The sequence below is a fragment of the Triturus cristatus genome, chromosome 5_2 (genome assembly GCF_964204655.1).
Source record: "Triturus cristatus chromosome 5_2, aTriCri1.1, whole genome shotgun sequence".
NCBI classification, from domain to species: Eukaryota; Metazoa; Chordata; class Amphibia; order Caudata; family Salamandridae; genus Triturus; species Triturus cristatus.
This window is the reverse complement of record NC_140588.1, coordinates 393,382,828-393,394,953: the sequence shown is the minus strand read 5'-3', so window position 1 is coordinate 393,394,953 and position 12,126 is coordinate 393,382,828. Positions and strand designations below refer to the sequence as shown.

Sequence of the window (12,126 nt, the reverse complement as noted above, 5' to 3'; positions counted from 1 at the left end):
TTCCTTTGCCAATTACAGGTCGGTGAGGGAACGCCCGCGCGTGTAGGGCTAGGACCGAGGCAAAGGCGCTAATAGGACGCACGTAGCTGTACTGTCGGAGCATCGCCATGGAGAACATCGGGACACCGGGTCCACTGTTCTCCCAGGACACGTCGGTCGAGGAGACTCAGTCGAGCGCACCTCAGGAAGGGGTCTGGGCGGACTTTATGGCTTTCGCCCGGGAAAAGGGCACGGCTTGGGCCCAAGGTTTTTTGGAGGGTCGCAGGGCGGAGGATTCGGGCGTTGTCGTGACCCCCCCCGAGGGCGCCCCAGGCCCGTCCGGGTCGGAGCCCTGGAGGTCCACCCGGGTACGCAAGCCCACATCAAAAGACATGCCGGAGGCCCAGCCGGCCAGGAAACGGCAGGCGACCGCACCGCGCTCCGGCCCCCCTGTGGTCGCACCAACACCGCTACACGATTCGGCCACAGGACTAACTGACTTGGCCCAGATGGGCAAAGCCATGGACCAGATGCTTGGCCTCATGGCTGTCTTTCAGAACCGCCTCGATGCGCTGGCCGCACCACCAGCACCGGCCCCCCCACCTGCCCAGGCGCCCGTACTACAAGTTTGGGCTGGCCAGGGCGCAGCCGCTGAACGGAGCATTGGTGAGCGGGGGGGAGTGTTGGGGTCGTTAACACAAGGGGAGGCCGGCCCTTCCACAAACATGGCGGCAAGCACCCCCCCGGTCGGCGCTGCGGCACCGCCCCCCCCGCCTGCGCAGGCGGTTACCATACCTCCCACCCCCGCTGCCGCGGAGCCTGCGCCTGTTGCACCCACAGCTGTGGCGGCGTCCGGAGGGGAGGGTGTAACCCAGGTCCCGAAGCCCCTAGTTACACAGGCACCGCTGGCATCAGGCCGCTGCTCCCTGGCGTGGTTGGTGCCGCAGGCCGCGAAGGAAGGGATCTGGAGGAGGGAATATGTGGACATCCTAACATTACTGATGCATGGGTCAGCTGGGGCGGACACGAGGAAGATGGGCCGCAAGGAGGAGGAGAGGGTCAGGTACCAGCGGTGGCCGGACAAGACCATCGAAAACTGGACATCTGCATTCAATATATTGGCAGCGGTCATAGTACAGAAATTCCCCGAGCAGAGTGAGGCCCTAATGCAGTACGCTAGCACCATACAAGAAGAGGCGAGGCTCTCGGGGGGGTTAGGGTGGTTCTACTATGACCAAGATTTCAGGAAAAGAATGGCCATATGCCCAGATTTGGGGTGGGATCAAAAAGAAATTCAGCTTTGGGTAGAACACATGTGCCGCCCCACCAGGGAGAAGAAGGACCAGGGATACAAAGGGCAGGGTGAGGCAGTTGACAAAAGGAAGGACAACTCCCCCAAGCGCTCCTTTAGGCAGCCTTTTCGTGGTGGCAGGGGGCGGGGCCAGCGGCAGGGCAGGAGATTCAATTCTGGGACGTGCCGCCTTTACAATGGGGGCATTTGCACCTGGGGTAGGTCATGTAAGTTTGCACACAACTGCAGCAAGTGCGGCGCGCAGCACCCCGCTTCCTCCTGCTCCGCCAGCCAGAGCGCCCCTCAGCCCACAGCAGCACCCAGGAATGACGCCCGTATCTGAGACCTCACCCGGGCCCACCCCCTCACCGCCAGCTCCCCGTCCTACCACACCAGGCATGCACCCCGCTTTCCAATGCTCGCCACAGAACGCCATGGCCCCTGTCAAAGGTCCTTCACCCATCATCCTGGGACATATCCTCCCGCTCATTAGGAGGTATCCATTGCTCAGGGACAGACCGCTCCTGGCGGGGGGGTTTATCGATGGTTTCAGGATTCCCTACAATGGGCCGATGGAGTCCAGGGACGCTAAGAACCTTAAATCAGCTAGGGATCTGCCCGGGGTGGTGGACCAAAAGGTGGGGAAGGAGTTGTCGGCGGGTAGGATAGCGGGTCCTTTCAGCAGCCCGCCCCTGGACAACTTTCTAGTGTCCCCCCTTGGGGTGGTGCCAAAAAAGCAACCTGGCGCATACCGTTTGATCCACCACTTGTCCTATCCTGAAGGAAATTCGGTGAACCACTGGCTGGACGAGGGTCTGTGCTCTGTAGTGTACTGTTCCCTGGACATGGCCATTGACATGGTCAGGAGAGTGGGACAGGGGGCGTGGCTGGCGAAGGCGGACATAGAATCCGCGTTCCGCTTGCTGCCGGTTCATCCAGCTAGTCAACATCTGCTAGGCTTCAAGTGGGCAGGGCAGTTCTTTTATGATCGCTGCATGCCAATGGGCTGTGCCGTATCCTGCTCCTACTTCGAAGCCTTCAGCTCGTTCCTGCAGTGGGCCTTGGGGGAACTACACGGGATCACGCAGGTTACCCACTACCTGGATGACTTCCTATTTTTTGGCACGAGTGGGACGAATGAGTGTGCAGTGGGGCTGAGGCGGTTTGAGGAGCTGGCAGAATTCCTGGGTGTTCCCCTTGCCCCAGGTAAGACCGAGGGCCCTGCGCAGGTACTCACCTTCCTCGGAGTAGAGCTGGACACGGTAAAGGGCGAATCTAGGCTCCCCGCTGAGAAGGTACTGGGCCTGTTACAGGACATCCAGGCGCTGCTGGGCAAGGACAAAGCGACCCTGGGGGCTGTCCAGAGCTTGATTGGCAAGTTGAATTTTGCAGCGAGAGTGATTCCGGCTGGCAGAGTGTTTTCAAGGAGACTGGCAGGGGCAACGGCTGGGGTGACCCGGAAGCACCACTTTGTAAGATTGACCGCAGGTTTGAAGGCTGATCTTGCCATGTGGGCTGAATTTCTGAGGGACTTTAACGGGACGGTGATTTGGAGGGCCCCTTGGATAGCCAGCCAGGAGCTCTGCTTGTTTTCGGATGCGTCTGGCAGGGAAGGTTTTGGTGTGATTCTGGGGGACGAATGGTGCGCGATGCGATGGCCCAATGCTTGGCGTAAGAAGAAGGTGACGCAGAATGTGGCAGTGTTGGAGCTCTTCCCAATTGTGGTAGCACTACACCTCTGGCGGGCGACCCTGAGCAATCGGAAGGTTGTCTTCTGGTCGGACAACATGGCGGTTGTCCACGCCATCAACGGCCTGACTGCCTCTTGCCCGCTGGTCCTTAGCTTACTGAGGGAATTAGTCAGGGAGGGCCTGCGCAGCAATGTCGAGTGTAGGGCACGGCACATCGCGGGGGTGCGGAATGTGGCAGCTGACGCTCTTTCTCGCTTTCAGTGGCTCCGGTTCCGGGAGGCCTGGCCGCGGGCGAGGGCGGAGATGACACCATTCCCGGACCACCTTTGGCGCTTGCTTCAGTGGGAGAAAGACTGAGGAAGATGGGAGAGAGGTCCCTGGCGCCGGCGACACGGCGAAAATACCACTCGCAGCTAGCAACTTTCAGAGCTGTGAGAGAGGCGCTGGGGGCATCCGCATTAGGGGCGGAAGATCAGGTGGAGGCCTTTGTGGTGTGGGCCAGGGAGACTGGCAGATCACACTCTTGGGTCAGCGGTCACCTGGCGGCGGTGCGCCACGAAGCAAAGCTGGATGGTAGAGGCGACCCCGCAGGATCATCCAAGATCAGGGCGGCCCTGAAGGGCTGGGCCAGGGAGGAGGTCAGGCAACCGGACACTAGGGCACCCATTGAGTACAGAGACCTCCAACTCCTCTTAGATGTTTTGCCCCTGGTAACTTTTTCACCGTTTGAGGCCAGCTTGTTTTCCACAGCTTTCTGCCTGGCATTTTTTGGCGCTTTTAGGATCAGCGAGCTGGTGGCCAAATCCAAGGAAGACCTGTCCAATTGCGCCCTGGGGATTGCGGATGTGTCCCTCGACACAGTGCTAGAGCTACGTATCCGCAAATCTAAAACAGACCAAATGGGGAAGGGGAAGACAGTGGTGTTACAGACTCTGGGGGATGACAGGTATTGCCCAGTTCACTGGGTTAGGGAATACCTTGCTTTGCGTCCAGAATTCCCTGGTCCCTTTCTGATTCACGCAGACGGGGCCCCCCTCACCAAATTTCAGTTTGAGCGTCTACTGGGAGCCTCACTGGCGAGAGCCGGGCTAGCGGGGAGCGGTCGCAGGTTTTCCTCGCACTCCTTTAGGATTGGTGCTGCTACCACCGCGGCCAAGGCCGGCTTGGGCCCTGAGGGAGTAAAAGGGGTAGGCCGCTGGGTATCGGACTGTTTCAAGAAGTATGTCCGTCCGTAAGGCTGTGGCACAACCCGGAGCGTTGTTCCCGCTCCAAGTTTTTTGCTCTGTATATTGTCATGAACGCATCGTTTTGTGTGTGCAATAAAGATAAGCTTAATTAAAGGCCGTTTCATCGCTTTATTGGCAGGTTCCCGGGTATGGTTGGTAGGCCATTCCTACATCTCGAGGATGGAACGCTGGGCAGCCCACAGGAACTGGTCGCAGAACTTTGCCACTACACAGCTTGAGTGGTTGGGTTCCCCGGGCATGAAATGGAGTGAAGCTCGTGGCATGATTGAGCAGCGCCTGGCAGTTGCAGGGGTCCAGCCCAATGTTATCATCTTGCACTTGGGGGGTAATGACTTGGTTGCCAGGGGGAGGAGGGCTCTACTACTGTCAATGCAAACTGACCTACAGGCCATCAGCCAAACCGTAGGGTCATGCGAGGTTTGGTGGTCTGAAATTGTCCCCCGCAGGGTTTGGAGAGGGGCTAGGTCCACGGCTGCGGTGGAACGGTCCCGTAGACGGCTCAATAGGTCCATGCAGAAATTCTTGGAGCGCAGGGGCATGGGCTTCATCAGACATGCTTTGATCCAAGAAAAGGTGGAGGGGTATTATGAGGCGGACGGGGTGCACCTGTCCAGGGTAGGCATGGACATGTTCCTCCTGGACGTACAAGAGGCATTGGCTGGCAAGGGACATCAGTAGCACTGGTTAGGAGAGGGGGGCTCTGGCAGCGACGGTAGCCTCTCCAGAGCTGTGGCGGAGTTACAGGGTGATCTGGATGCAGACTGGTACAGTAAGGGTACCTCTGCGACAGGCGGTACAGTAAGGGTATCCCTGTCCGGCACAGTAAGGGTGCCCGAGCCAAGGTCCAGGAGCCGAAGGGGGTTCTGGGAAGACCGCGACGGCGCCCCGTTAGTCCTTCGGGCGGTTGGGGGGCCTGACCAACCGGGGGTGGCCACAACACGCTCCGCCCCTGTCAGAAGGGGCGGGAGTAGGAGGCAGATCACGTGACCCAGTGGATGATCTGCAAATATCTATGTGCCACACTGCCAGGGCATCGACCCACCGTGTGTGCTGGCTCACCAGGCGGGCGGGCAGCAAGGGGCTGCCTGCCCTGGATCGCCCGTAAGATAACCCAATTTTATTATCATACTGTATTGTATGAAATAAACCTGCAGCAGTTCTTCACCCACAAATAAAGTGTCAGTGTAATCTTTGGGTGATGTCTGTGTATGCGTGTTGACTGAAGCGGATGACGGTGTGGTCACTATGCCGCTGCCCGCGTCCCAAGCAATGGGACATCAGCAGGGCAGCACTCTAGTGGCCGCCCGTCGGAGCCTTCCCCCCGTGCTGCCTCGCGCACGAGGCCTACGCCCACTCGGGAAAAAACCCCCCTATCGCGGGGAGCTGGAGGCGGGCCAGGGGGCGGGGGGGGGCGCGGCCTACTCGCTACTTAGTGGGCTCTCTCGCCCAGTTCCTCCTCTGTCTCCTGCGCGCTGCACCCTGCCTGGACACGCGTTCTCCCACCCTTTCCTCTTACCCCGCATGTCAGGCTCAGCGCGTTATTGGAATGTTTTAATTTTTTCTGTTTTGCGTTGCAGGCGGAGTTACAGGGTGATCTGGATGCAGACTGGTACAGTAAGGGTACCTCTGCGACAGGCGGTACAGTAAGGGTATCCCTGTCCGGCACAGTAAGGGTGCCCGAGCCAAGGTCCAGGAGCCGAAGGGGGTTCTGGGAAGACCGCGACGGCGCCCCGTTAGTCCTTCGGGCGGTTGGGGGGCCTGACCAACCAGGGGTGGCCACAACACGCTCCGCCCCTGTCAGAAGGGGCGGGAGTAGGAGGCAGATCACGTGACCCAGTGGATGATCTGCAAATATCTATGTGCCACACTGCCAGGGCATCGACCCACCGTGTGTGCTGGCTCACCAGGCGGGCGGGCAGCAAGGGGCTGCCTGCCCTGGATCGCCCGTAAGATAACCCAATTTTATTATCATACTGTATTGTATGAAATAAACCTGCAGCAGTTCTTCACCCACAAATAAAGTGTCAGTGTAATCTTTGGGTGATGTCTGTGTATGCGTGTTGACTGAAGCGGATGACGGTGTGGTCACTAGTGGTTTAAAGGGGAGAACGGGAGTGATTGAGACAGACCTTTGTAAATTGTAATGTTTTATTCCGTCTCGTTTTCAAAATTGATACATTTTAAATTCTAATGATATAAAATAACTGTTGTTAGTCATTTATATAATACTGGCAAAGCAAGTAGGTTTGGGTTGTTTTAGGGACATGCTCGTTACTGTGTAATCTGTCTGGCTGCGCTAACAGCTCATGTCTGGTAGTAGTACATTATGGGGTGCACAGAATTTTAGTGCACGTGTTTTAGGCCACGCGCCACGCCCTTCATTATATAGACATGTCCCTTGAAAGGATTCGTATTTACACTTCTTAGGCCACATTCCTTTTAGACCTCTTCCCCAACCCCCACGCTTTGTTTAACCCGCTTAAAGCCTTGACGATAATTATATCGACCATTAAAGTTAAACAGCTTGCCAAGCTCTGTGCACAGAAATGTCTAGCACAAACAGTTAATTACCATGCGGACAGGCTGTGATTACGAGCACAGCTAGACCAAATGTAAACATATAAATTGTCGTTCATCACTGGTCGCGACGAGCAAAAACCAACACGTAAATGATCGCATGGCAACATGCAAACTTTGCTGTTTACAACAGCGATCAGAGCACCAGAAATAAATCCGTCTAGAGGATTGTAATCCTGATTTGTAGGGGTATGAAGTCTATTCTCAATACATGGGCAGGAATTACAGAATTTTTGCTGTGCCTAGTTTTTATGCAATCGCGCAAAATATGTTAATATGCAACCACCAACGAGAGGTCCAATGTTATTGATTTAGGGCACATGCATAAAGGTAGACTTTTGCGATTCCTTAATTGTGAATATTAAGGAATCACAATTAAGGGATCGCAGAAGCCTATGCATGTAGGAATCGCTAAAGAATAGCGATTCCTTAATTGCGACTCGCAATTAAAGAATGGCTTCCCCCATTCATTGTAGGCCCATAGGAATGAATGGGAATTGCATGCGCAATTTGCGAGTACCCAATAGGTACTCACAAATTGCGCATGCAATTTCAAGGGGGCAAGGGTGCCAAAAGGACACCCTGTTGCACCCCTGAAATTGTAATGTGAACACATGTTGCGCACACACATGCTCCAAGGGCATGTGTATGTGTGTGTGTAACCAGGAACTTTGAAAAATGCACTTTAGTGTATTTTTCATAGTTTTTGCAAATTACCATCAAGTTCAAATTGATGGTAATTTGCGACCCCTATTTGCGAAATCGCTATTTGCGATTTCATCATGCATTGCATTCATGAAATGCAATCGCAATTAAGTGATCGCTATTTTGCGATTTCTCTAATTGCAATTTTTGCATTTGTGATGATGCATCCCAAATGCAAAAATACCGGTCGGAAAGGGGCAGATTCTGCCAATCTGCCCGTTTGCGACCGGTTTTTCACTTGATGCATGTGGCCCTTAGAATCTGTGGCTATGATGGGTTATATAGCTAGAGTTCCATTGTGTGGAAATTCTGACTGCAGCCTCTATTTTTAGCTGGCATAGAATTGGGCAATGGGTGGAACAACGGGTATTTCAAGGTGAGGGGAGGTGGGAGGTGTGGCCATTTGAAATATTGAGAGCGCCTAGAAAGTCAGACTGTCTTGGGTACTAACAATCCTTTTCCCTCCCTAAATACAACCATAAAACAAAATTAAAAACAAAGGCATTTACGGGGTAAAATTCCCCGAAACATCCACGTATTTTCAGAGGGACGCAGGGAAAGGTATTTCCTCGACATGGAAAAAAATCTGCGTTAGGAACAAGGGGGCAAATGCACATTTTCCTTAACTCTAGTCCTTTGTACTGTCCTCCTAAGGCTGTTGTAATACATTTATTTCTTATACATATGCAAGCATAGTCTGAAAGTTATTGGTGAGGCACACATGTGTAAATCTTTCAAATCTGTAAGCCAGAGCCAATGACTCGTTCACTGCAGAATTATAATCACGTGTCATCCCACAAGCAATTTTACACCTGATTGCTTCCTAAATAGCACCACAGTATTTTAGCCTTGTACGAAGCTCTACACGGGTTCGTTTTTATATTAGAATAACATTTGATGTGCTTATTTTTTTTTTAATTCGTGAAAAGTGTTTAGTCCCTCATTCAGAGGTGGATATAACTGATGGATGAGATATTGGACTTCAACTGCCACATGCTTGAAGCTAAGCAATTGCAATTCCTTAATAGCGAATTGGACCATTTGCGACCGGTAATTAGCTTGATGCATGTGCCCCTAAGAGTTACGAGTTCCAAGTGTTCTCTCCAACCCACGTACCAGGCATCGCAAGTAGTTGGTTGCACTGGGGAATAACACACTGGATCCATAATTACTGGGTCCATTGCTGCATATAGTTCCAGGTTACTGGCTGGTTTCTGCGCACATTTGGTTTTACCAGATGCTTTTGGATTTTCTAATGATGTAAAACTGTAAAAAATGCACACACAAAACATAAATACTCAAAGGGATCCACAGTATAATCCTCTCAAATAGTTGGGCTCCTTTATCCACCATATTAATTTCAGTTATTATCTACAGCAGGGTATTAAACGCAGAGACACTTTTTGATCAGTTATCTGGGAATTTTATTAAAACTTTCCTTTCACGCACAGTGTCGTATAGAAGCTATTTAGGTGAAAGATGAGCATAAAGTAAAGATTCTGCAAATGTATTTCATTTTTTTTTAAATTCTTTATCAGCATTATCTCAGTTATAACCAAAGCAGACTGAACAAAAATAGATTACGTATTTTATCCAAAACCCACCCCGCCTCCCCCTAAATACTCCCGCCCGCCCATGGCTGACCAGTAGTTAATAGGTGCAATTTTATTGTCAGATATTTAAAAAAAAACTACATAAAAATGGAAATACAGAGCAAGATATTTGAAATTCATTATTCACAGTTCAGATAGGACCAGTTCGTTAGGGGAGCCCAGATAGCCAAGCCTTTAGCTTTCAATTTGCAGCCTTTTCTAGAATAAACGGCTTTTTCGAACCTGTATATTGAAAGAAATCTTTCAAGCCACTGTTGACCAGCAAATGTATTTAAAATGTTTAATAGTCTGTGCATTTTGATAGCCAGTCATTTTTTTTTTTTTTACATAGAATGTTATTGATGTATGGGAACAAATAGGGTAATTGCACGTTCAAGCAGTTACAATACATTATTCTGAGCGTCTCCTTTGTACTAAATTGTAATGCATTGCTTGATGTACTTTGCATTTTCCAGTCACGTTGTGATGTTATCTTAGACTGTTTTTCTGTGTTTTTAAGGGTGGATCGAAGAATGGAAATACTGTTCTTACCGTCATGTCCAATGACCTGATTGGTTAAAAAGTAATGTTTCTCTACCACAAGACTGGATAATTTCCTCGACTACGAGATGATGCCGATTCACCAAGCAGCACCTTCTGGAAAGCAGTACCCTTTCCTAAAGAGCAGACTATAGTTGCTCGTGTTTTCAGCAAACACTTCAGAACTAATTACGTATTAAACTGTACTGTGTTCACTCTACAAAATGAACCGCTATACAACTTTGAAACAGCTTGGAGATGGCACCTATGGAAGTGTGGTTTTGGGGAAGAGCAATGAGTCTGGCGAGCTTGTGGCAATCAAAAGGTAGGAGCCACCTTATTTCATTATAGCAACATTTTTGAGGGTTAAGTTAATTGTGTTCTAAAAATCTGCTGTGGGTGTTCCACTGTGCACTTTATGCACCACATAAAAGTCCTCTAGATCACAAATAGATGCGTGTTAATTGGTGAGTATATTGTACCTATGGTAAACTGTGTAGCTTTATCTCCTTGCTGCGTTGGTTATGTAACACACAGCTTTGCAGTTATTACATGACGTCATACTCTGTAAAAGAGAAGAATGAGCAAACCCAGAATTTCAGCCGTAAATACCATTCCATAATCACCGTGGTTTTCCAGTTCAAAAAGCATTCATGCATATGAAATGAAATGAAAAAAACATTTATATAGCGCGATAGCTACCCTGAGGCATCCCAGTGCTGCAGATGAAAGCGGGCAGACAGAGAAGGTCCAGTAATTAAGTGCATTTGTTAAAGAGCAGTGATTTTAGAAGTTTAGGAAAGGGCAGCAAATTGAGCTCCGCCCGTATATGTGGGGAGAGGGCGTTCCATAGTTTGGCGGAGTTGTATATATTTTCCAACGCTCGTATTGGGTGGAGTTTTATGTGGGTGCAACATTTCCACTAGGTCAATTATTGTCACTTTCCGATACATAAACTCTTTGATCATTGCTGAAATATATTTGTTCGCAAGATTCACGACAAAAATAGACCCACAACACAAGCTGATTTGGAAGAATTCGTTTAAACTGTTACAAAATTTAAATGCACTATTAACAATTTGTTTTAACTAAAATCAACTCTTCCAGGAACGGCTGTTTCTTAGAAAAAGAATGTAGAATGTAAATAAACAGTGACAATATTACTGCTTCTCTTATTTGAAAAAATGACCATAATATGTTGCATGGTTTACTAAGGTTTTGATTTTTTTTTTGCCGGGGACAGGAGGGCCTTGTGCTCCTACCACTCACTGGATCCAAGTATCCTCCTGGTGTATCAATTATAGGCATCGAGGATAATGATTAGTATGGAGCATACTTGGGTTGTAATACTGTACAAGGGAAGTACATCCTTTTTTATGTTGTTTGTGAGCCAGTCCAGCCCCTCAGGGTTTGTGGTCTTATTCCTAGACTCTGCGCTTCCTAGACTTTCCTTGTTACAGGCTCCTGTACCCGACTCCTTGCTTTCTGAGGCCCTGCACTCCAATTTCTCAGCAAAGGACCATGCTGGTCTTCCATACTCTCATCCCAATCCTTCCGAGCAGCAGTGCTACCTGATGCCTTAATCCTGCTACCCAAGCACCTTCTGAAAACTGTGCCTTTCCAAATATGAATATTCTGTGCATTCACCAGTAGCTCCTTGCCCTTATTCCTCCAAGTAGCCTTTAGTGTGCCTTACTTCTTCAGTTTCCTCGGTTACTTCTAGAAGCTTAACCAGGGAAGCAAAAGCTCTGCATTGTTCTTGACATTTAAGCTCTGTCCAGTACATGCCTTTTAGGGGAAAAAGGCGCCGACCCTCAATCCCAAAAGGTGATGGGCTCGCTGTTCATTCTGAACACAAAACTCCGTGGGTTCCTATTAGAAAATGAGTCATTAGTTGTGTGGCCTGCAGAAGTAGTGGATCTACATTTGTCCTGCATTGCGAACCAACCACCCCATTGTGGTGCTTGACTCCTGTATGAAAACAAAGCCGAGCAGTCCAAGGCCTACTCAAGGGATGTGGTGTGGGCTAGTAATCACCATTCACAGATATGCAGTAATAACATTCAATAAATGATTGTTCAGTCTGGGCTTCTTTTGAAAAAGGAAAAAGCACATTTATTACACACACACCCTTCTCAATACTATGCAGCAATATACAACTACACAAGCTGATGGAAATACTTCTTGACGACATTGCGTAATCAATCTTACCCCTCCCAAGTGGGCGGTCTAGTACCACATGTTTAAACATTATCTTATCCCTAAGTTCACAGATTGAACATAACTTGGAGTAAAAAGCCCTTAATACTGGCAACAAAGCGAGTGGCTGTTAACCTCATTATCTCAACATGCATTTCATCATAGGAGTAAAGGCAATAGTTACATATAAGCATAACTGAGAGCACTTAATAGGGGCAACAAAGCACGATAACTTTGATCACTAGTGGCTGGCAGTCTCAATATTTAAATAAAGCATTGCAAGAGAGAATCGCTATGAATGACTG

The 12,126-nt window shown here is 49.9% G+C and overlaps 1 protein-coding gene across 6 annotated transcripts in view; it reads left to right on the top strand.

Moving 5' to 3' along the window:
• MAK (male germ cell associated kinase) overlaps nucleotides 1–12,126 on the top strand; it is a 553,788-nt gene that overhangs the window by 55,852 nt on the left and 485,810 nt on the right. For all 6 annotated transcript variants that reach the window (XM_085607273.1, XM_085607269.1, XM_085607275.1 and 3 more), the window contains exon 2: nucleotides 9,603–9,947. In XM_085607273.1, coding sequence (XP_085463399.1) covers nucleotides 9,847–9,947 — 101 coding nt within the window. In that variant the 5' untranslated portion in view covers nucleotides 9,603–9,846. The remainder of the gene's footprint in view (nucleotides 1–9,602; nucleotides 9,948–12,126) is intronic.